The sequence below is a fragment of the Pogonomyrmex barbatus genome, unplaced genomic scaffold (genome assembly GCF_055798465.1).
Source record: "Pogonomyrmex barbatus isolate J1 unplaced genomic scaffold, ASM5579846v1 scaffold17, whole genome shotgun sequence".
NCBI classification, from domain to species: Eukaryota; Metazoa; Arthropoda; class Insecta; order Hymenoptera; family Formicidae; genus Pogonomyrmex; species Pogonomyrmex barbatus.
Genome location: NW_028297113.1, coordinates 3,287,405 through 3,314,152, shown reverse-complemented (window position 1 = coordinate 3,314,152; position 26,748 = coordinate 3,287,405). Strand labels below are relative to the sequence as shown.

The following is a 26,748-nucleotide window of genomic DNA, read 5'->3' as shown; positions in this document are numbered from 1 at the left end:
ATTAAAAACATTGTTGTGCATCAGTATTTTGGATATTCAAAATAGATAAATCATTAGGATTTTATTTCTATAAGAACATGCGAGTTATAAGGGCAATTATAATCGCAGTTAATTTGCACTAAACTGTTTTTAATTTATTTAACGCGAGTAAAGGATTATTTCTTCTTATGCCATTTATTCTCGACGAGTGATCGAGGAAAAGTTGTGATACAAATTTTAATTCCACGTCGTTCCCTGCTGTGCGTTGCACATGCATGATGCGGATCCGTTACGTGGATCGTGATATCGTGCCTAGGTGACGCATTGAAAAGAAATAAGAAGAAATTGCAATTCTCCGGCTTTTCAAATTTCTCAGACATCGTTAAAAAATAATCGAAATAAATATTTTATGAAGAATATTACAATGGAATTTTTATATATGCTTTAAAATTTTCTTGTCTTTTGTTTTGGATCAATTACGATTAATTGAAAGTTTTCTAACTTTCGTTAGAATCAAATATATAGCGAATTATATCTTTAAAAAGATATTTTTATATAAATTATTATGCGATAAAGCTGATTCTCTGGAATTTTTTTCAACTTTAATATTTTAATTAAATTATTTGTAGAATTGTTTTTGCTGTTAAACAAATTTTATTTTATTTTTTTTTTTATCGAAACCACAAGGCGAAACTTAATGCATTTATTGGCAAACTCTGCAACAATGTGGCTGCATCGGCAGAATTGCAGCCGAACCGCACCGCAGCTTTTCTAAGCGGATTTTTACAATCGATCGTACGAGAAATATAATATTATCAATTCAGATAAGATTTAAAGATAATTTTTACAAATGTAAAATAAAAAAAAAAGAAAACGAGAAAAAAAGGGCGTCTTTAATTAGAAATATATTTCATGTATTTATAATTATCTATTACTAAGTATCTCATGAATTCGAGATATTTCCGCAAAGCCAGATGTATCTCGTCTCGGAATAGAAGAACTCGTGAAAAATTAGGTCGACTAAAATCGCGCTTGATTGCGCTGTCTTACGAAGGAATTCGAAGACTTCGGATATTTATTTAGCCTCAAGATGATAGCGGGTCATATCGATGATAATAAACGCGAGCGCCGCGCGGTATCGCGACCTTGGAATTTCGTCTTCCTTTCGCGCCGCCCACGCGTCGCGACGTACAGCTGGGTGTTAAAATACACTACTCGCGAGACGCGAGTCGCAATGTGCGAGACGACAAGCGGAACGTCGTCGGCGGCGATTGCGTAACGCGGGAAAACGCCTTCCCTCGCGTTCCATCGCGACACACGCCACGCCCGTTCGTACGTGCGTCGCGAAATATCGTCCCCCGTATTTCGTCATCGGCCGCTTTTTGCGATCGTACCGCTTCCATCTCGTACGTCTGCGGACCTTCTGGAGACGTTCACGTTCATTAAAATATTAAAATTCATACAGGTAACAGCTGAGTTTTATTAGCTCGAATGCGATTCTTTGACAAATAATACTGATTGTTCTCCTAGTATAAATTAATTTTAAATAACAGAACAGAGAAGGCAAATTAATTTTAGTTGTAAAGAAGATTTGATTTTAATTGGGCAATTTTTACATGTTGATTCACAGGCATATTAATATAATCAAGGCTCTTTGCATCTCAGTTTCTGATTTTTATCATAAAGAATAGAAACTGCGTTGTACCATATTTATCTTTTTTTACATCTGTGGAATTTTCCTGCTGGTAAAATAAGCAGTTCTCGTGCGCGGCGTGCGCGATCTGTGAAGCGTGTTTACGCTCGTCGAATAATTAACGTGAGATAACGCTTATCGATGACCATATGGTCTCTGCGATTGTACGTATTACAATTTAGACGCTCATCTGGTTGTTGACAAAATCGTTGAATCGTGTAAAATTAATTTGATACATATTTAATTAAATATTTATTAATTATCAGAAATTTAGAGTAAGAAATAAGCAACTCGAGCAAGCGAATAATGACTGTTTTTATGTATAACACAATGTAAATAAGAAAGATTACTACACTCACTTGGCAGGATCTTGTGTGTAATTATTTTTATGAATTTTTATAAATATTCTATTTTATTCAACCGCACGCCAATTATCACTTGCCCCTGAAACGGACTTGATATTCTAAAATATTAAATTTACATTATTAAATTAATTATTAATTTAGTGTTACTTAGGCTTTTAGTTTAAATCTACAAGAGATTATTGCAAACAGTTGCAAAAAATGTTCTTTCAACCAGGATTTAAGTCCAAGAAGAAAAATACATTTGTAGATCTGATTGATAACAGCAGTGTACAGTAAAAATAACAAACAATCTTAATTAAGAAATAATGTTTCGTAATAGTATCTAATCTTAAATCGCGCGTAGATATTTCATAAAAGGAATTACTAGATCTAACGGATTAAAGATGTAAACTCCGATTACTTAATCGCGCAATTTATCTCAGCGAAAGTCACGCGTTTCGGCGCACATTGCCAAGGATCTCGTACAATCGATCGCTCGTACGGTTTTACCGCTAATTGGCGACAGATAATAGATAACATCGTTGTGCAACGTGTAAGATGAGATATAAACTGCGCTACGCGCACTTTCGAGGCAACGGCGGCGGTGGCGGCGGCGGGCTACCGGTCTTGCAGCATTAATTAACTGCAAAACTGGTTGCGCCCCGCGCTCGGAAACTAGTTTCCGTACGGTAGACACTCGCATTCTTTATACAGGGTGTGAAATCATTTCCACTGCGCGATATGGGAAAACGATATTTCACGGTTTTTCATTAAGCCGCCGATGGGAACTAGCTGTAATGCTTAATAGAGCATTTCCTTACTCTTGCGGCGATAATTAAACGAAAGAACGCCGCGAGGGCGACGAGGCGGAGATCTCTCGAGGACACTCTCCTCGTCGTCGAGTCGAGTGTAACCACCGTGATTGTTCCGCGAACGGTCCTCTCTGCCCTTCAAAACGCGCGATTACGAGTCTTGAGCCGAGAAAGGCGAATCTGCGCTCTCTTGCATTCTCTCTCTCTCTCTCTCTCTCTCTCTCTCTCTCTCTCTCTCTCGCAGAAATTGCACTTGCCATTGTTCCGTTCCCTTTAACGCAGATGATGACTCCGAAGAAATCGAGCCGCCACTTTTTCCCTTATTACGCGTGATGAGTTCTCGACTCGTATACGGTAGCAAATATCAAGGTTGACTTCTTCAGCTTCCCGTCTCGCTGTCTCTTTTCCCGAACGGAAATTATCCGATTCGCCGGTTTCAGATCTCTCTAAATAGCGGCGCGAACGAATTTCGCTTCTGAATAATCTTTGAATATAGAACGTTTCCAAAAAGCGTTCGCTTTCCGGTAAACGTTTTCTCGCAAAAAACGTTCGTCGTCGACCTTCTCATTTGTTAAGTAAAAAGTAGTCTCGCATTACATTGACTTCGAGCACGAGCGCGGTCGTAAATAAATCGTTTTATTCGCGGAGCATTGCGAGAGACTTGCGTGAGAGCTCGTCGATCCGCCGTTTCTCCTCGGGAGGAATCGATTCGGCCGAATCCACGAACGTGTCGCGGAATTCACCAACGCAGAACGCAGAAACGCGTTATTATCACTGAATGTGCAATTTCGAAATTGCACAAATGCAACGTTACAACTTGGCAGTTCCGATCGTAATCACGGGATGCATATTAAAGTGAAAGATTTGCGCCGATCTCCGCTCGTCGATCCCGCATCTTGCTGCGCGCGCGCGCGCACGCGTGATGCTGTTTTACTTTCTAACGATCCAATAAGTACATTGTATCGATCAACTACGATACGCGCCATTGACCGGGGACGGGGTGTATCGCTCCGCTCCGCGATCGTTTTCGCTTCCCGCCGACGACTGAGTCATCGCGGAAAAAAAAATTAATCTTAAATCAAGACAGATATTTGATTTAAGACACACGGAACAAACACTTTTGCTGGCAAATCTAAAAATTTGGCTAGATACAGATCTGAAAACTGATTTTGTTGAGCCTTCAAAATTATTGTATACGATATTCAAATTGATTGTTAGAAGATCAAACATTTTTGCAGTATTATCATCATATTTAAGTGTTCTACAAAATAATTTTGATGGGCCAACAAAATTATTTTCAGATCTGTATCTGGTCAAATTTTTAGATTTGCCAGCAAAAGTGTTCTTTCCGTGTATATATCAGCAAGAATGTTATAATCTCCTTAAAAATTTTAATCTTAATTTGAATTTGTATTGATGTTACTTTGTACCTAATTTGAATTTGTATTGATATTACAAATATTATTTTTGTTTAATTCAAAACTAAAAATCTACATGAAAATTATAATATTTTTGCTTCTCAAATCTATAATTAGTCTTGATTTAAAATTAATTTTTTTTTCTGTACACAAATAGAAAAAAATTAGTCTTATTAATAAAGATAAATATTCTCAGTAAAAATTAAAAAAGAACTACTAAAAAAATACTAAAGATTTGAAAATTTTAGTCTCGATTTGAATTTGTATTGATATCACTTTTATTTAATTCAGAACTAGAAATTTTCTATATGAAAATTTGATGAAATCTGTATTGAAAATTGTAATATTCTTGCTTATGAATATTTATACTTGCTATATTAATACACATTAAATTAAATCAAGACTAAATATATATAAGAATATTACTTGTATCAATATAAATTCAATCAAATCAAGACTAAAAAATTTTTTTTTAAAAGAAGATTATAATATTCTTCCCTATGAGACTAGTCCTTGATTTAAGATTAATTTTTTTTTTGCACGCAACGGAGACTGATGACAAATAGAGAAATCCGATTAGGAAAATAGAAAAAAAAAATCTTAATTTCTATTTTAATGATAGATGGAGTTAATCTACTTACACGCGCGCCGCGAATACTTCCTTCCATTACTGAAGTATGAAATATGCGCGTTCGGTCTGCGGTCGTGCAGAGAAATCATCGGCCCGAGCCGTCGCTTCGCGGTCATTACCGTGCCGATTATTGTATTAATAACATTTGCAACGTGACTCATCTCAATTAAAGTAACGGTAATCGTCGCGCTCGCCGGCGACGGCTATGATCTGCGGATGAGGACGCTTTCTAAAGACGCGGTCACACCGTGTTATCAAGCGGAATCGATTAAATCGCGCCTTCGCGTGTGCACGCCCGTTAAAGAGGATGAAAGAGACAGTAAAAGTGTCTCGCGTAGATCGTATCGGCCGTCGTAATTCCGTGGACGCGCGATTTCTACGAGAAAGCCGTCGGGATTTTGCGAAATTTCGCGCGCGAAATGTTGGTTTAATTAATTTTCGACAGAAATAAATAAAAAAATAGAAAATAAATAAAAAAAAAATAAATAAATAAATAAAATAAGTATCGCTGTCGTAGCTCAAATGAACGTGGATTTAATCGGAGGGAGGTGCGGTGTAAGAAAATCTCGCTTTGTGACGTAGAGAACCGATCCTCGCAGGAGGAGTAACGGCTTGATGTTGCACAGATGAGCACCCAGCATCCCGCTAATCGAGCGTTAACGCTTTTTTTCGCCGTTGAAACACGCAAAAATCGAGCCACGTTTGCTGCCCGATGTGCACCAGCGAGAGCAGATGCAATGCCCTGCCATCATCCCTCTCTCTCTCTCTCTCTCTCTCTCTCTCGTCGTTCTCTCTTTCTCTCCGACGATAGAATGTTGCGGGCGATCCTGTTGGACCGGTACTTTTTGTTTTACATAATCCTCCCGTGGAGAAACGTGGGTTCGTACAGGCTCGCGTTCGCCAGGTGTTCGCTTCCGATCCGAGCGCTCTCGGACCCGTTCCGATTAAACGTGTAAGATACAACGGTGCCGATCGATTTGCATATATAGTCGCAGAATGGCAGAATGTAGAATTTAATTTATTACATCCGATTACGAAATTAATTAATATCCATTTCTACCAATGTAGATTAATTTTAATCTCGGTTTAAATCTATTCTTTACCTTTTTCTAAAATAATTTTTCGAATTGGATTTAAATCGAGATTAAAATTAATCTACATTGATAAAAATGGGCAATAAGACATTTAAATAGTAGGAAGATTCAAATCCTGGAATGATATTTTTCACAATAAATAATTCTATAGAAAGTTTTTAATCAATAGTTAAACTAATTAACATTTATTAGGAATTCAAATTTTGAATCACAAGATTTCAAGATTGTAAATGACGAAAGTAAATATTTTTAAATTCAAAAAGATAGAATAGATTATTAGGCACCAAGAATCCTGCCTTGACTAAAAAAGATTTATACTATTTATTTTTGTGTTCAAAACATATTCCGGTTTCTATACATTTATTTATCTATAAATAGAAAGTTTGCATTTTTGTTTTATCGAAAATTTAACTGCATCGCAGTTTTTTACTTTTAGATTTTATCTCGGCAAATTAAATCTATAGAATTCCATTGAAATTTAATTTATATATTTGGATTGAAATTGTAAATTGAAATGAGAGAAGCCGAAGAAGAAATAAGATAGAATTATGAATAATTGACTAAATAATTTAAGTATCTGGATTTTATTCTGGAATCGTCTATAGTGCAAGAATCGTCGATTTAAAACGACCGGCATTCTCTTTTCAGGAAGAAACTGCTTTATTCTATAATTCTATACGATTGCAACTCTGTATTTCGTATGTCATAGTCCAATGATAGATTCATTACAGTACGGAAGAAAGACAACGTGCTAATTTCACGGATGCTAGCAAGGAACGACTGTAATTTGGTGGAACTTTAATGACTCCATTGCTGCCACACTGATAGGCGCTTCGCTCCCGCAGTAACCATGTATTAACACTTTCCTGCGGTAGCGATGTCTACTATTTGATTCGTACATGTGAAAAAAAAGTGAACGCGGTAGTGCATTCGACGAGAACGCTATTTAATAGTGAAATCCCAGCTTTTCGATTTATGATTCAAGAAACGCTTGTAATGAGACAGGAAAAGAAAAAAGTGATAATATAGTTTGATCTTTATATAATTTTATTTCTGTTGTAATATATTAAATATTTTGAGAGAGAGAGAGAGAGAGAGAGAGAGAGAGAGAGAGAGAGAGAGAGAGAGAGAGAGAGAGAGAGACGTGCTCGAACTTTTGGCAGTATTAATTAATTATATTGGAATTGGCAAGCAAGCTAACAATATTATTCAACAAGATCCTAACAACGTTAGAGATAACAAAAGAATGGCACTCCAGTGACAATGATTTCCATTTCAAGAAAGGACAAAAAACCCAACTAGAAAACTACAGGAGAATAAGAAATGCAAATACATACGTACATAGAGAAGAACAGTAAGATTTTAGGAAAGATAGATCGACAACAGATGTTGTCCATATTTATTATGAAACGAATAAAAGAAAAAGCAATAGAGTACAACACATATGCACACATATACTTCGTTGACTTGAGTAAAGCATTTGACAGAGCTAGATTGAGTGCATAAAAGCATTAAGGAAAGGAAGATGGAAAGGAAGATACTCTCGGACATAATAAAAACTATACGAAATTTAAACATCATCAGTACAACGAGAATTAAAGTTGACAAGTTTGCACCACCGGAAACATACCAGGAGGGATTAGACAAGAAGACAGCCTTAGCCCGCTGTTATTCTAATGGGCAAAATTATAGAAGTGGCACTCCCTGAACTTAGGCTGTACAGTATGTAGTATGAATTAAAAACCTTTGAATCTTCGATTCAAATGAATTTACAAAGAAATGCGAGAAATAATTCCATCAATAATAGGCAAACGCGAATCAGATCTCAAGCTCATATTCCTCGTAACGTTCGTAACTGTACCGAATAACGCAAGAATATTATCATTGGAATATTTGCGTCGCGATGGAAATTTGCAATAATCGCGCCTTACGTTAGATTCATTCGGAAGTAAGCTCGCATTAGACACATCCGCGTAATGAGAATGACTACTCTGAGAGAAGTGAGAGTCTGTCGCACCGAGATGCATTTCGCCCGCATTGTCTGCCCGCGACATTCAACGGCGACGACGGCGGCAGAAGACTCCGCGACTCTTGTCTTCTCGCGTTTTACTTTCTAAGCGATAGCGCACGTCAGAATATTACCTTTGTCGGACAGGAACTTCACGGCGCGTGAACGCGACGGAAAGCGACGTTTAAGGCGAAGAATTCGTTCTACGCGGGAAAAATTCGTCGCGGCCGTCGAGCAAAACGACGCGCGCTAATTTTCGCCGATTTTCATAAAGCCGCGATCGCGATTGCGATTTTCACGCGTCCGCGAACGCGCGGAAAGTATGTTGGCTTGCTGCCCGTCGCGGGGAAAATCATCAGACGGTTAAGCATTTATGTATATTTATATACAAAAAAATGTTTTAAGTTTAAATAAAGAATTTTATTTTATGCGCTAGCTACGAACGATGTAGTTTAATGATTAAAAAATCCGAATAATTTCGTCGTTAACAGAATTAACATGCATTCTTTAATGAAACGAAAATAACAGCTTTATTAGATGTAGATATGGAAAATAATTTTATTGAACTATCAAAATAATTATTTCAGTCCAATAAAATTATCCTTCAAGCTTTATCCGGCCAAATTTTTAGATCGTATAATAACACATTTGATTGTTTTTTTCCGCGTTAAACTCAGACCGAAAAGCGTAAGAAGGAATATATCTATGATCGAGGATGTTTTGAGTAATGGATATTTTTTGCCAAGGGAGGTGACGGAGAATATCGTATATACGCGATACCGATTTATGTTCTGTCGATAGCGATCTCGCAACGATTTACGTTCACAATGATGTGACTTTTACAGCTTAACCCTGCGAAACCGCATCGCGGCGCGCTAACGACGCGAAAACGGCATGTAATTTATAACGCGGCCCCGAGAAGGAGACACGATTTCTCGTGTTGCCGACGTGAAACTTGTGCGTGTGTGTACACGACGCACGCGTGAAACGGACGGACAAACTTGAAAGAGCGACGATTGCGAAGTGATGATAATTAAGGTGATCGATGCACCGCAATTTGTAACTCTTCACACCGGCGAACGATTCGATACTACGAATATTATTGCATTAAAATCTGTAGCGAAGGAACTCGACTTTGAACTTTCTCATTAGCATTGATTGGAAATGTAGAGTGCGCTCTATCTATCCGGCAGTTTTGTAATGGAATATTGTAAATGGAAAGAGTCGTGTAAACGCAGGCGACGCGATCGATCATCACATTAATTTATTTCAACTCGCATGCGCGGCTCATCCCTCAAACTTTCTAAACCGCGACGCGGAGGCACGCTATTTTATCTGATAACGAAAAGAGATAACGAGATTCCCCTCCCTCCTCTCTCCATCCCTCTTTTTTTTTCATTTTAAATTGATTTCATTTCGTGGGGCAGAGAGCTATAAACATTCCTTTCCGTTTGATATCGATCGGAGATGGAAACTCGCTCCGTGTCGGATGTCGTGTATATACACAACTACCGGTAACACGCTGTCGTTCCTCATTGCCTTTTCGCACGTAGGGAGAGGAGAGGAGAGGAGAGGAGAGATGTGTGTACGCGTACACACACGTACATTCGGTTTCGCTTTTCCCCCGATTCTCAGGCAGGCGAGAAAACAAAGCTACGTGCCGACACACGCTCGCTTTCTAAACGGTCGAACGCACCGCGACGCGACACGACGCGACGCGTCGCGTCGCGACGCGACGCGTCGCGCTGCAACGCACGCGGGATGAGAGCGCACGCATGTTCAATCGAACCGCAGAACCGTCGTCATTCAGAGAGAGAGAGAAATGTCCTAACCGCAATATTCGTCATTCGATAAACTCTGTCAATTTGCATATTACGTCGCCGCGTAACAGCGTGTCACGAGGGACCGCAGTCGGTGCTTTGTACATTTTTATTCGGAGTTGCGTTGGAATGAAATATTTGGGTAGGAAGAACGATTTTACTAGAAATATCTAAACAGTCAGATATAAATTTGAAAATTTCTTTGGGCCAAAATAAAAAATCATTCAAAATTTATAATATTAATTAACTATATAATATTAACTAAATTAATAACTTAATTAATTGGTTTAGATAACATGCTAAATAATATAAACGATGACTAATGTGGATCACAATCATATCAATTTGTATACGGAAAAAACAATTTTGCTAAAGTAGTTAAAATTTGGCTAAAAGATAATTTTATTGGATTATAATAATATTATAATTTTAATTATAATGTTATGATCATAAAAATAATATATTAGAATAATTATGTCACACACTTATATTAACTATAATAATAACATTGTAAAAATTTTTGATATTCTAATAAATTTGAACGTTTTACATAATTATTATCATGATCCAACAAAATTATTTTCTGGTCAAATTTTAATTTTAAGTTACTTCAGCAAAACTATTCTTTTCGTGTGGGGGTTGATATCTTCATTAACTGAGATCTGTATTATTTAGCGCAAATCACGCTATCTAAATTAATTAATTAAGTTATTATGTTAATATAATTAATTAATTAATATTATAAATATTTTATTAATCTTTTCATACTTTAAGGTACACTTGGAGGCAACTATCTTTTTAATTGCTACTTGCCAAGTATAAATATAAATTATGCACTGTACATGGAGCGCAACATTGTTCATCGCAATTGATTATTCGTAATTAACGCGTCTCTCGGACTTTCATCGATGGTCGCATCTGTTCTGCATATAGACATATGCCCGGGATAAATAGCGTAGATAAGATATGCAGTAGCGCATGTCTAATTTCTAAAATGTCGTAAATTATGGAGTCACGTAAGGGAAAGGCGACGTGAATTATAAGGCGACAGAAATTCCGCTGTTCAATGCCTCGCTGAAAAACATCTCGTAGCTTTTCGATTAGTCTCGATCTCTCGTGCGATTCGCTTCACATTTGCCGCGTAGAAATGTGTGAAATATTCTAAAATCTAAAATATATGCAATATAAGCTTACTTGCCCAATTTTCGATTTTTTTTCTGTATATTTTAATCCTAATACCACAAACATTCTGAAATTCACAAGTAAAGACTGTTATATATTTTTAATTATTTATTACAAATATTTTAAATTGTCATAATTCTTTAACTCTAAAAGATTAATGTTTAGTATTGAAGTTATTTTTCACTTTTTAGAGAAATGGAAAAATAATGAAATCCAATGCCTCAAGTTTTGTACGGGAAGTGATTTGATCGGCAAGTATGCACTTAGAAGAAGATCGATTGAGTTTTAGATCAACATGAATTTGATGTCTTAGTTCTTAATGCAACCGTCATTTGCCGTTGATAGAGAGATGCACTGTAACTTTTCAATTAACCGCAATTTTCAACTCTCGGGGGCTACTCGATCGGCTTCCCTCAATCGCCCCAGCTGCATCACGAAGTTGCATCGTAATTGCAGTTCGCCAACGAACTTTGCACTCGGTCGATTCTTTACACAGAAAGGATAGTTTTCGCTAAAATCAAACATAGATCTGAAAAGAATTTGTTGGACCATTAAATTATTATACATAAGAAAATTGAAATATCAAACATTTTTTACTATATTATATTTAAACATAATTTTTTGATCCAACAAAATTAGTCTCAGATCTATAGTCAAATTTTTAAATGCTCCAACAAATGCTTCCTGTTATATTCGCGAAAGTATAATCTCTTTCATAATAATAAAAGTCAAGTCTCACTTTTATCCTCTGGATAATTCACGGAAAAAATTATATGATTATTTTATGATATCACTAATAATATATCAAAATACTTTGCAAATTTTATTTTTCTCTCAATAATTTTATTAAGTAATTTCATTGCTCTGTTCATTGCTCTATATCTTTAGCAATAAATTATTTTATAATTGTTACGATGTATTGTTATAGTAATATATATTACTACGTAAACGTACGTAGTAATATATATTACGCCGCAATGTGACAAAATGTTCGCAAGACGTCACTTCGGTTATTAATGGTTTCGACGTCGGTATGCTAAAAAAAAGTTCTACTCGAATCAGCTCGTTCAAACGTTCCGATTGAAGCCTGGTGGTCTGCTGCCGATTACGAGAGAGTGAAAGTGTACGCCGATAGTACACAGGTGTTTTCGATGGGAAGCACGTTTTCTCGGCTGAGACTCAGTCGCACGCACGATCTCGAGCAGCGTCGATCGCGTCTATTCCCTCCCTCCTCCCTCCCCCTCCTCCCCTATCATTTCGCTTATTCGATTTTCACGTGCGCGGAACGAATTATCCCGCGCTTCGTATCAAGAGTAACGCGATAACGATCGGCGTCAGAACGATCCGTTGCTCGTGTGACTATCACGGTGCTACGAATCACAGTGCATGTCCGATGTTCCGCTTCGTGGATTGTTTGTACGAAAACGGGCAATATCATTCTGCGGCGAAGAAAGGTAACATTATATGCCTTCAAACATAATAAACAAAAATAGAAGACTTTGACATATTAATACGAACAATAAATGAAGAATAAGGCAGACAAGAGCCAAGAGCGCAAACGGTATTTTGAAAAGAACTTTTAATAAGACGTTGAACGTTTCGGTTAATTTTTTCACTATTCTCAGCAACTACAAAAGAAAAAGCTCGTAAAATTGGAGTTATCTAAAGTTTTAAGAAGGCAAAAATATTAAGTTCGTTGATTCTATGATAAGTTCTTTTATCTTTGCTCTCGAAGATAAAGAGCTTGGAATGTTAAGAGAATTTTGAAGATCTATTAGATAAATAATATTTGATAACAGTTAAATGGGATCGAACGAAATTACAGCTAGCGTCGATCATTATCTAACTCGATGGGCGTGCTTATAATTACCGCGTTTGTCAATCATCTCTTAAAAGCGTGAAATAATTATACGCATTGCGAGGAAGTTGTTTTGGTTCATTCCCACGACCGTGAACTCTGCACCGTGAAACTACAGGACTACCAGCTGCAACGCGATCCAACTGCCGAAGACACTAGCAACTGATTGCCTTTCTGCTCGATATTTCTGCGTCATCCATACACGTCAAACATGGCATAAAAGTATCGCGTTACCTTTAAAGGAAAAAAAATTTCCTGTTTAAAATAACAGCACGTTGGCGACATAAGCATTTACCTTGAATTTGTGTGTGCGTGTGTGTGTGTGTGTGTGTGTGTGTGTGTGTGTGTGTGTGTGTGTGTGTGTGTGTGTGTGTGTGTGTGTGTGTGTGTGTAAATTCAGAAAACAAAAAAGAAATTATATAGGCACCTAAGATCCTGCCTGCTGAATTTGATGTTGTATTTCTCTTTTCTGTATTTTTTATATATTTTTTTTTTATATTTCTCACTCTTCCGGGAAATATCCAGAGCGCGGAAAGTTATTTTACATATACTCAATTTCTCTGCTGTCTCAGAATCAAATTATCACATATCTCGAAATGTATTCTAAGTAATTACGTTCTTACAAATCTTGAAGAGGAGTAAACAACGGGCGCTTTACATTTCTTATATTTTTTTTTTAACACTTTCGTCTCCGCCACTACGGAAAAATGACTAATGAGATTATCAAGAGCCTTCGTCCGAGGTGAGTTGGCTTGATAATTCTATTTTGAACTCGTTAGACCTCAGACGTTTTTAGAGCGAGGTCCTTGCGTCAAATACGTAAGTAAAACTGCGGGACGCTATCCTTGAAGGGTATTCCACACTATTTGCGCTTCCCATAAAAATAGCGCGATACACATCGGGATGGTATCAAGCGTCGCGTCGCGATGCCAAGTACGCAGTTCTTTTTTTTTCCCTCCCCTTCGCTCTAAGGTCTTTCTTTATAGAATTTTCCGTGAATGTCAGGGGATTCACGGCCGTTGCTGCTGCCATAGGAGGAGACGCGTAGATAGCGTAAGAGGCACCCGTTACAGCGTCGTACTCACGGGTCGCGTGTTCGTCAGGCCTCCGATCCCGCACTCCCCTCCCCTCCCCCTCCCCCTCCCCCTCCCCCGCGCGATCGCGCGCCCGTCCCGGCGCGCGGCGGCTGTCAGTCAGTCCACGTCGCGCGCTCGAGCGAGCGGGTTGTAAATACGAGAGCGTGTAGCAATACGTAACGACGTAACACGCGCGGGCGGATAAGAGTAAAAGTAACGAGATACTTTCGCGCCGCTGCTGCTGGCTGCGTGACATCAAAACAGCATTCTTAACGCCGACTGATTGTGAGACCATAACATATCCGTCCCGGTACGTGTTTGCAATTTTTTTTTTTATTATTAGTATCGGTAAATAATTGTCCCTCTTTTATGATTATTTTTATTATAATATAGATTAATTTCGATCGCTTTAATTTACTTTTTGTCTTTTTCTAATTTTTAGACATAAAAGAAGATAAAAAGTTAGTTGAGATTAAACTGAAATTAAAATTGATCGACATTGATAGAAATGGCAGTTAGAAGATATTTAGGATATGTTCCATGTGAGTTCCATGTGTTCTTGCTTAACATTTGGTAAACACAAGGATGAAATTCTTGAGATTCTAACGTCTACTTTTACCACTGATCAACTTTAATATCGTTTACTTTTATCTTTTTTTTTTTTAGTTCTAAGAAAAAAAATAAAAAACAATGAATTAAACGGAAATTAAATATGATTATAAGAGCGTTCCAAGCGTCAATTGGAACGCATCTTTAGAAGACCTTTGCTACGTACGAAAGATTTCAGAACGTTTAAAGGATCTTCATTGTTTGCGGGTACTATGCGTAAAGATGTTTAGAGAATCGTTAATTGTTCGTGGTAGATTCGAAAGTATTTACAAGATCGTTATGGCTTGCGAGAAGGTTTGAAGGTATTTCAAGATGCTTTAGTACAAGAAAATATTTCAAAGATATCTATTATCTGTAATTACTTCAAATATGTTAGTATAGTTTCTAGTTTCTATTTCCTGGAAAAACCTGGAAACTTAGAATTATCAGAAAAATTCTTTTAATCTTGAAAATGAAAGAATTTCATGAAATTTCATGTAATTCAGGAAATTTTTTTGAAATTTTATCTCTAAATTTAAATCTTATCCCTTTCAAAAAAGATTTTTAATAATTTTGCTTTTATAATGCGAGCTGTTGATAATCCGCTAATCATTAAAGTTAATAATCAGTACGAGATGTATACAGTCGTGTAGAAAAATTAAATTAATCTGCGTTTAGAAAATTAAAAAATTCTTTAATTTTATGAATTTTGAACAAAATGTCTGAAAAATCCAAGGATTCCGAGGGGATATTTTTTTACAACATTTGAGCAGATAATTTGATTTGATCTGTTAGATTTCTGAGAAGTTGAAAATCTATAGAAATTTGTCGCAAAAATTTTAACAATTAAATACTTGCATTACCCTTTTCATATAACAATTACATTCTACTAAATTCCAGCGTTCAACACGTGCGCCACATGTGACATATGCTTTCGGTTTCGCACATCAATGTCAAGTATGCTCTTCGCAACTTCTTACAGCTTACGAACTCGAGAGCAAAAACATTATTATAATTTTCCATTTAGTTTCCTTGACGAATGATTAATTGTCCAACGAAGCGAACAAAGCGAGATGACCAATACGTCAAGAGCACGAGTTTTGTATTTGTCGGTAAATCCTTGACCGATCGTGTTATCGATAAAACGAAGGCTACTCGCCTGCGTAGGACCTTTGTTCGTGTACTCTCGACAAGATGAGAGAAACAGAAACGTCATCTTTACATCGATCCTAGACGCAAATCCCAAAAATACCTCATTTGCCTTGAAACGCTTCATTGGTGCGTAGGTTTTAATCTGTTTATAAAATACAACGTAGCATAAAATAACAAGAGAGTGCTCTATCTGTCTGAACTTGTTCGACAAGCAAAATTTAGGTTTTACAAAAGATTCGTTTTGAATCTTAATGATTGACATAGTATGTAATTTTCTCATCTCTTGCCGTCGAATTAAATGTGAAAAGTATGTAAAATAGAGCACTACACATTTAATCACGATTGCCACTTCTGATTTTTCGGACAAATCTCTCTCTGGCAGTTCGGCAGACAAAAGTAATAATCCGGAAATAATCATTTAGAAGTTAGAACTTTAGTTTCTTCTTTTTTAAATAAAAGTAGTATAAAGATGACAATTTTAGTATTTTTTTGGAGAAAGGATTTGGAGAAAGAATCTTTGATAATTTTTTAATTTTCATCGAATATTAACAAGATATTAAATGCCGATAAAATAAACTTATCTAACATTTCCACTGTTTTCTCTTCTTTTGGAAATTTTCAACAGAACACTAATCTGAAAATGTCGAGAGAATAATTTTAATATATATTTTAATGTTAATTTTATTTTTAATTAAATTTAATTAAATTTTATTTTTATGTAATGAAAAGAACATTTTTGCTGAAGTATCTAAAAATTTTACCAGATATTACCATTCATCTAAAATATTTTTGTCGGATCATCAGAATATTTATGTAGATCGTTCGACTTATGTAGTTGCTAGAATATAAAAAATTTTTGCAGTATTATCATCAGGTCTAAACGTCCTATAATAATTTTGATGGTTCAACAAAATTATTTTCAGATCTATATTGAGCTAAATTTTTAGACACTTCAGCAAAACCATTTTTTCAAAAATAAAAGAAATATAAAACGATACAAAAGATTTATATATACTTATGTATATAAAATATTATTATGTATGAGTATTATGAAACAGGCAGGCGTGTCCGTTGATCATCCCTGTTATCATGGTGCCGGATATCATAGCTATACTTAATCGGCCATCCGATGATTATCATCATTACGGAATACGACGCAATATAACGACGCCATTAATTGTTAGCGACGTAGTTAAAATTTTCATAGCTTACACAATACTTATCAAGCTCTTCCGCGTGTTTGTGTTAATTGCTATAATAATCTTGCTCCTTCGCGTCGCTATTATATCGCTGTTTATAAACACGCGGTATACCGTTGTATATTTATAACGCATATTTCGGATAGATTAAATACGAGGGCTTTTAAAGCGGACATGTCAAAACAAACAGATCTCGTCGATCTAAATTGAACATTAGATTGGTATTCGATGGAAGATAATCAACGCTACAAATATATAACAAGACGTCATTAGGTATTTTTTTTATTAATAAAAAAAAAAACACCTTGCTTAATGATAGCTACGCCTTGTTGCCAACTCGAGATCGTAATTATCGCGGATGTTACGCATCTAACGTTTTATACGTCGGCTCTTTCGCAATTTGCGAGTTGTGCGAGCAGCCGAGAATGACTTCTGGCCATAAATTATTAGAAGGAGGAAGCGTCGGAAGAGCCGATCGGGAGAAAGTGCTCCCGCGGACCCGATTCGAACCCATCGAAGTCTCAACCAATCGAACCGATGGAAATCAATGGAAATTACCGTTCATTATGTCAGATCGTTTGTCGGCGCGAGATGAGAACGTCGGGTGTTGGCCGCTCCCCCGGTCGCACACCGCGATCCAAGATCTCGTCGGGAAATCGATCACTCATCCTAAGGCAAAACCGGCATTTCCGCAATTTAGCCAGCGGATTTGATCTTTTTGTCAGGGAGAAAATTATGCATATATCGCAACGCACGGATATTACAGGTTGCGGTGAAAAAGTGAAAGATTTAATTCGCAATTGCGTGAGAAATATAGTGCATTATAGTGTCATATTTTTTTTTTTTATATATATGAAGATTTTACCTATAAATTGTCCGATCGCTCTCCTCCTGATTTTACATTTCATTTAAATTTCGCAGATAAATATTTAATTTCTTTTTTAACTTAAACATTTAATTTAAGATCAAGTATTTCTATAATTAAATTTTAAGCGAGAAACGCGCAGTTTAAAATAACAATTTCGCTTTAATATCACACATCTAGATGTATAAATATTTATGATGTAAAAAGATATGTAAAAAATTATGACGTATTTTTTTCGATCTGGGCACTCTGGGTTTTTCTGCCCATCAACGTTTCTATGAACGGAGAAAACCGAAAGTAGAGGAAATTCTCGGAGGAATGATCGTGATACTCACGGCATGTCCGTCACGTCGTAAAGTTTATGTTGTTAAGTGCGGCGCGTCGACGATGGAAGCGACTTTAGACTGTAGGAATTATAAATCGCTCCGTCACGACTCCGTTGCGTTATACGTCGAGGTGCCAATTATACCCGCAACGCTCGAGATACAGACCCTAAAAACAAGCGATTCCGATTATTCCGATTACGCAAACGGAAATAGGCGAGAGATTTACGATCTCTCCCGGAGATCTTGGAACTTGCATTCTTTGAAATTGCAAATTTCAATCTCGACAGTGGAACGAGACTGTTATCGGACTTTGGCTTTAAACGTCTTTATTTACTGATCCACAACGTGAAATAACGTCAAAATAAAATCCGCTTGGAAAATCGTTCGAGAGAAATAAAATCGATTGTACATTCTGGAAATTTTTCCAATTTCCATCTGCGTGTTTTTATTACAATGACACTGATCTTGTGAGATCGGAACACACAAAAAAAAGGACAGGTTTCTCTGAAACATCTGAAAAATCAGATTTATAAAATAATTTTGAGCTATCAAAATAATTATATAGAGCGTTTTCAATTGATTTCTAGAATGTCAAAAATTTTTCGCAGTATTATGTCCTACGCGTAATTATACATTCTGATGGCTCAAATTCTAGGCATTCTAGGCATGTCGCATTTCTAGGCAAAATCGTTCGCGTATCTACGGCTAAGAAGATATGAAGAAATTGAAGCGCTCTGCGCATTCCACATTAAAGCTCCGAGTAAAAGAAGGAATATTCATGGGTGAAAATATCTTTCCGAGCAATCTAGTTTCATTCGTATGTGAACTAGGTGCCGCTCTAGGGTCACGATGGAGAGATATCTCGAGTCCCCTGGGACTGGACGGTGGAAATGAATCCGCGGATGCGCGGACAATTATCGCACTGTGCCGAAGAGAAAATGCGCGCTCTTATGCGCCGGGTGTTTGAACGTTAAATTAACCGTTTCGGGGACAGCTCCGATAAAACGGAGGCAAGAGGCCACGAAGACGAGATCGCTTGGAAGGCAATCGCTGGGATGGAGCGTAACTTTCAGAAGCGCGACGGCGGCTCGATTTTTCTCTCCCTCGTCCCGCGCGTCTCGCCCGCCGCTCTCTTATAAAAGCGGAGAAAACTCGCTTGAACTTCGCACCATAAAAATGCCTGAGCGCAATTGTTATGGCCACATTCGTGCCGCGTGTATGCAAATGCACTTTTCTTCGGCCCATTGTTGTACGTGATGTTATGAGCGTCTCATCGAGCGAAACAAGCCGATGCGTCGAACGATGGAATGTATATATTTTATATATATATATATATATATATATATATAGATGACGAAGAAAATGCGTTTACGTTCTGAAGATGTCAACCTTCGCTTGTGAGTAATCCGTTATGACGTATTGTTCTACTCGTAAATAATCGGATTCCCTTTCATATAAACTTTTCGTACAAAAGTTTACAGCTATGAATATGAATGCAACTGAGAAATGAAACGATTGCGACAAATATCTTTTCTTGTTTTAAACGAGTTTTACGAATCCATTTTCATCAATGTAAATTAACTTCACTTCCGATTTATTTTTCATCTTTTTTTTCAGTCTTAAGACTTGAGACAAGGTAAAGGGTAAAATTTAAAAAAAAGAAAAAACCGAGAATAAAGTTAACTTAAATAAAAATGAAGATTATTCTTCCTAATAATCAATTTTTTTACTAATTTTATGTTATTCGGTATTATTGAGCTTTTTCAGATTCAGCTTTCTTAAGTGTTCGAGGGTGTTTTATCGCGAAAAAAAAAAAAAAAAAGAAGATACAGAGACGTGTAAAGTTTCTCACGTGCATTAACGAAATGCTCTCCCTTTCTCTCTCCTCAAATTGTTTCGATAATCAAGCCTTTACCGCAAAGGGCTGATTCCCCTCCCCGGGCGATTCGGTCAGCTGTCCTTTATGGTTTTCCCCGCCGCGACGCAAATGCGAGTAGATTGAGTAACCACCGCCGACAATTGCCCCGCTCCCCCCGTCCCCCGTTGGTGTCGTGCGAGAAATATTAATACCTTCCACTTCCTTCCGGGGGACACCCGACGGGGCCCCGGGTCTCCCTTCGACATAAACGGAATCCGTCCAAACATTGTTTACATACGGTGCGGCGTGGTATACGTAAACGTCACGTGGCTTGAACAACGTCGCGCCGGGGATCCGAGGGCGAAATCCAAACACTTTTGTTCATCGTGTGGTTAAACGCGTGCGAGAGGGCTACAATTAGCAGCCGACACACACCGCAACGATGGATTGGTGGATGGATGCTCCGCGAAATTGCTTACGGTCTATATACGGTGGTAAGACAGTTTCCTTTTAACGGAGAGGAGAAACGTCGAACTTGTGTGTGCAAATTGCTACGTCGATGATTTTCTTGGAGTCTCGACGAACGCGGTTGTTTCTTTCTCTTGTCTCTACGTGTAATGTCCGTTTCTAATGAGAAGCAGGTACTTAAAATTTTACTTGTGGAAAATAAATTTATTTAAACTGAAATAAAATTTGAAATTTGATGAAATAAAATTTTGGTCGGATAAAGCAAATAAATCACCTTACAAGAAAAATTTAATATATTTTATAGAAATTTATATTCGTCATCACGGTAAAATTTTTCTATAATCCAGTAAATATCGAAGAAAACGCCAAGTTAATATTTCGATTTCGAATGTACATTAATTTTAATTTCGGTTTAACTTATTTTTTATCTTTTTTTTAGTTCTAGAAAAATAAAAATAGATAAAAATAAAGATAGAAAATTAAAAACAGATAAAGTGTAAGTTAAATCAGAATTAAAATTATTGGTTATTAAGTGATGAATCAATCAATAATCAATAAAATCTTTTCGTTGAATGACCTAGTTCTTTCCCAGCAGCTTTCGCAGATTAAAATGATCATTTCTGTGAAAGAACCCTTACGTCACCATCACCATGAATGATGATACACAAAATATTTATCTTATATTATCGCTCAAGAAATATGATCGAAAGTGATCGTGTCATGAGTAAGCATTGCTGAGCACTAGGTGAAATCACGATGTGTTCGTATTTTAAACTACTTTAACACACAAACAAGTCAATTTCTTGAAAGAATTTTTAAAGTTTGGCAAGAATGATGTTTTCTTTAGTTGTATTTTATTTAAAGTCCATAACTATCGAGAAGAAAAAAAATGAAATGAATTAAAAATGGTATCGCCATTCCTTTTTTGTTATTAACAATATATATTTTAATTTAAAAGGAAAAACTAAACTTATCAAGATCTTTTCGAACACATTAAAACGAGATGGAAAAAAATAGTGCGAAATCCAGATTTTTTTCTACTGCGATAAAATGGTAAAAAGCGGCACGTGTGCTCTTTTACAACTCTGTCATGCTACCTGCGTGCATTTCAGCTTTTGTATTATTAGTATTGGTTTCTTAGCAGCTTTGCATATGAATAGCGACAAAAGAGCGTTCTATAAGATTTGCGTCTACAACATATCTTCATAATATTCTGGTCAAGTCCTTTTTCTTTTTTTTCTTTTTTTTCTTTTTTTTTTTTTTTTTCTTTCGAACGAGATTCTATTGGCTGAAATTTACTTTAGATGATTTATAATTTTGGCAGAACTCTATTTATAATTAATATGTATTTATATTAATATGACTAAAGCGAAAAGCATTTATTGAAATTGGAATAATTATTGGAATGATTAATGTTTGAAACGTTTGATGAGAGAAAAGAAATTTTCAATTTTAATTATTGAAATCATTACATATTGAAATTCATTTACATTTTATTTATCTGTTTTTACAAGAATTGATATATTATTAATTTAAATATTTTTAAAGTACGATATTGCAATTGTTTATTATTTTATTTTTTTCTATGTACGTAACGTTTGAAGAACTTATCAGCAGTCAAAATCAAGGACGGAAGTTCTTAGTGATAATTACGTACTTTTAGCATGAGATATGACGTTCCGGGCATTACTGTAAATTGACGTAAAAGTTTTCAGTCAAAAGTTATCAAAGTTTGATATGGTATATTTTTCATGGAGAATCGTTTTTCAGTTTTTTCACTTCCAAAAAATGCGTTTGGAGACATACGGTAAAGATTTTGCATAATTTTCTTAAGAGCCTCGAGCTCATCAATCTCTGTTGGAAATCAATTGTTTGGTAATTTTAGTTTTTTTTTTTTTTTTTAAATATGATTTATGGTGTCAGCCAGTAAGAGAGATTTTCTTCGTTATTCCACTCGTATTGCAAGATTAGCATGAAAGGATTTTTCTCGTATGGATAGCGGAAACAAATTGCGCGTTTAAAGATCGGTACGGCTTTCCCAGGATCTCACGTTACATTGTAAGATGGCTAACTTCATATCATTAACGTACGCTTGATGGTTGATCTCTGGGTGATCTTAACATGCATTTCCCATGCGTAATATTTGATTTTCGTCCGTGTTTATATATTCTTAGCGATTATGATAGGCCGCTACTATGCGTATAGCGGTGAACGCATGCCGGATGGAAAACCGCCGCAATTACCAGTCATCATCTCTCTCTCTCTCTCTCTCTCTCTCTCTCTCTCTCTCTCGGATGCCAACCGGAAGCGACGGCTTTATCCGATTTCATACAAGTCCGTGGAAACGGATGGCGTTTCGCAAAAGCCCGACAGTCGAGATCGCGAAGCTGTAATTGAATGCCGTTGGCGTACGGCAGTAAGTAAGAGTGATATCTCAGTGAAATCATCGATGACGATGACAGGAAACAGCGATGCCGCCGCCCGCAAGTACGGCTTTCGATTCTTCCTCGCCCTCGGGCGAAGTAGTTGCGAAAGTGGAGAAGATTTCGTAGTCGTTTTATTGATTGCCTCGAGAGAAGCGCACTCGCAGACTAAATATTTTTCTCTCTTTATGTATTGAAAATTCAATGATTATAATATATAACACAAACGATGATTGTCTGATGACAAGTAATTTAAAACAAATTACTAACAGTAAATTGATCGTATAAACAACAAGTAATCTAGTAATATAAAAAAATTTCTTTTATGGTGCATCACGTGGCCAATTTCCGTAATTAATTCCGAAGAAAATTAATAAATTTGAGATTGCAGCAGCCACGGGGGAGAAATGCGGACATTGAATGAAGAGCTATAATTTTGAGAATTAATTTAGATAGAGGCGCAGACGAAATTATAAGTCTGTCGGTTGATCCATTAATTAGATCACAACCCATCATTGTTAAGAAGAAAAACGTATGATTAGAACAGCTCGTTTGATATTCGGTACGCGGTTGAATCCCTGGAATCTTTTTCCGTTTGTTAACTGTAACCATAAGCCGCCGTAATCTAAATCTACGTATGTGTTTCAGGTGATTACTAACGGTCTCAAGTGCGACTCGGACGACGTTGACGGTTTGACAAACGGTGAGTCACTCGCTCTCTCTTCCCGTCTCTTCTTTTTTTTTTCTCTTCTTCTTCATTCATAAAGAGACGCAATCAACGACTACCGCGTAAGATTAGGCTCATTTGATGCACCCGGCGGTTATCTTATTTTCATTGACTAAATTCCACCGCGTACTGGGCCCATTAATGGAGAAACAGGACGGTAATCGGGACGGTAATCAGGGCAGTATGAAAGCTTTTAAAACTTTTTTTTAATTTTTAATTTCTATTAATAAGAGAATTAACAGAAAAAATTAGTCTTAAATCAAGACAAATATTCTTATATATAAATGAGAATATTATAATTTTCTTAAAAATTTTAGTCTTAATTTGATTGAACTTGTATTGATATAAATATTACTTTTGCTCAACTTAAAAATCTTCTATATAAAAATTCTATATAAAGATAATATTCTTGCTTATATATATGAGAATATATAGTTTTGATTTAAGATTAATTTTTTTTCTGAGTATCAGATTTTTTTTTTATTTTTTTTGTTCTATCAATTTACTCGAACTATTTTTATTTTTCAAAGATCTGTCAAAGATTAATTAAATAATTAGTATACCGTATTTGCCTCCTCATATTAGAGATAAGCTCGAATAAGTGTGAATTATTTTGAATTTATTTTGTAGCACATAACTAGTAATTTTCTTCGAACAGGGATGTTAAATAATGAAGTTTCGTCTTCAGACTTCTGTGATTGATTTTATTTAATTACCAAGTCATTACGATGACTTTCACAATTTACCACGCTTAGTGCACCGACTCGACGTTACGTTGTTTTTACGCCAATATTAAGTGCTTCATAAAACTGTCGTTTTTCTTCTCTCTAGAATAAGCATCTTAATGGCATGCGAAAGATAACTGGAAGAAAATGAAAGAAGCGCGATTTTATTTAGGGGAAAAACATTCGTGACATTCGTGTATTACTCATTATCGTTCTAATTGGATCTTAATATTCGAAACGTTTCGCACTCGCTGGAAATTTATGATTCCATTTTTATAATCATAGCTGTAATTTACAACTTGCAGTTTTCCCCGTCGTAAATCAAACGCTCCACATATCGGCATATTTATCTATAACACGCATGAATCTACTTGCGTTATCATTATGATTCATATATTCATAAAAATCACAACTATTTCCATCGATAATTGTGCCGCTTGAAACGCGAGTTCTTATCGCGGATTTACTCTTATTCCAAAATAATAAATAATTACTTTCTCTTATTCCAAAATGTTCTTTAATATTTCTCAATCCTAGTAGATTAAAGACAAAATCCTTCAAAATAAGGAATATTTTTAGCAAAACTTTATTTTCTTTTCAATTCTCATACAATCTATATTTTATATTTTATAATTTTTAATAAATAAATTTTTTATAATAAAAGTTTTCTCTTTTTACAATCAAAGAGAAAGTATCTCTGAATGTAATTATTATTTCAGGACTCACAATGTTAGAGATCGCTAGACTCAAATATCAAGCCTATAACATCATGTAACTTTGAAAGCACATATTTATATATTCATGTTTGTAGGTTTTATTTATTTTTTTATTTTAACTTAAGTATTTCACCGTTATCACTTTTTGATATTGAAATAATTTTGATTTTATAATAAAAAAAAAAAAATCAGGAAATCTTATATACATAAGGAATCTGATTATTGGTGCATATTTCAACATTTGCTAATTACAATTGCAATTTTTTTCAAGCACGAAAAAAATTTGAGTCAATAAAAGGTTAGTCGTGTCATACTTCGAAATTTCTCGGAGCACAGAAAGACTCAACAGGAGGTAGCTCGCGCTTTATATATAGCACACGGATTTTCCAGATAAACAACAGAAGAGAAGTGAGGATTTCGTGGAGAAGAAAGCGAGTTTTTTTTTTTTCCTCGTGACGTAACAACCTGTCGTCCTCGGCGAGGTTGCGACGGCCCTGACTTTGCCCTACGGTCACTATCATCCCGGCGCGAGTTCGAGCGAACGGGCGCGCGTGTGCCCGCAACGACGACGTTGATGATCCGGTCGCATTTTCTCACGCTACTTCAGCTGCTCCTTGCCGACGCAATGATCTCCCTTTCGTAGCCGCACATCTGCCTGAAAATTACGTTCCGCGCCGGCTTACGCGCGTTTCATCTCCCCCGTCCCGCCTCCGCCACTCCGCACACGACTCGTTAATTTGTGATCCGCCACGTCATCCTCGAGCAGGACTCGTTCCTCTCGGCCCTTCGAGATTAATCCCTTCGGACGCACTTCGGAAGTCAGACTGTCCCTCGCACCGTATAATTTTCTTATCGCGTGCACATCCGTCCGCGTAATACCGACAAACGACTTCATCCGACTGTTGTTGTAATGTAAATCGTTGAAAATGAAATTTTTTTCCGAGATTCGAACGAATTTTACTATTTAATTCAACGTTATTAAAACTGTACAGCTTTCAATTTTTAATTTTTAAGGGACGAGTATTTAATTTTTAAGGGAACCGTATCGTCCGTTTTAAATTATACGGGGGGAGTAGAGCGATGTCTCATAAATATTATTCAAGGATAGCAATTACAGAGGAACTCCTCCATTATTTATTTTATAACGGATTCCTTGTATTAAGATATTTTTTTTTATTTTTGTCTTTTATTTGCCAGAGTCCTTTTTAAATGATTTATTATGTCAATTTCGCTGTATCTTCATATCGATTACTCGAGCCATTAATTTTATTATTCGTGGATTCGTTTTCTTACGGAGCTTTATTTAAACGTAATGTTAAATAATATTCTGAGAATGTCATAATATTCTCAGAACATTTTAAGTATGTCTTTTATTAAAATAATAATTATTTCTTATATACAAAATTAAATTGAAATAATCAAGAACATATTATAAATTTTATTTAATATTTTATTTAATATTCTTTAATATTATGGGATTATTTCATTGCTATATGTTTGAAGAATATTATGAAAATGTTCTTGGAATATTATTATGATCAAAAATAGATGTCCATATGATATTCATTGGATATTAATATTAACGTTTGAAACTATTGCGTGTAGCGATGATTAGCGAACGTTAGCACGATAGTGAAAGTAGGAAGGATGAAGAAAATTGGGATATCACATCGTGGATTATTAGATTATTATATCATCTTTAATTTAATCCGCGATCGACGAACGCGTAACATAAGGCGATCGAAGGCATAAGCGCCCGCGTTGCGTTTGTTGAGGCTAATAATCT

At 36.1% G+C, this 26,748-nt stretch overlaps 1 protein-coding gene and 1 long non-coding RNA gene across 3 annotated transcripts in view; both read left to right on the top strand.

Annotated features, from left to right (window-relative positions):
• Positions 1 to 26,748, top strand: part of LOC105431179 (uncharacterized) — a 43,464-nt gene that overhangs the window by 6,494 nt on the left and 10,222 nt on the right. For both annotated transcript variants that reach the window (XM_011645209.3, XM_011645210.3), the window contains exon 3: positions 23,443 to 23,497. In XM_011645209.3, coding sequence (XP_011643511.2) covers positions 23,443 to 23,497 — 55 coding nt within the window. The remainder of the gene's footprint in view (positions 1 to 23,442; positions 23,498 to 26,748) is intronic.
• On the top strand, positions 14,085 to 20,348 carry LOC148937074 (uncharacterized). Its single transcript, XR_016138706.1, has 3 exons — positions 14,085 to 14,225; positions 14,358 to 14,457; positions 14,582 to 20,348. It is a non-coding gene; the product is annotated as an uncharacterized LOC148937074 (long non-coding RNA).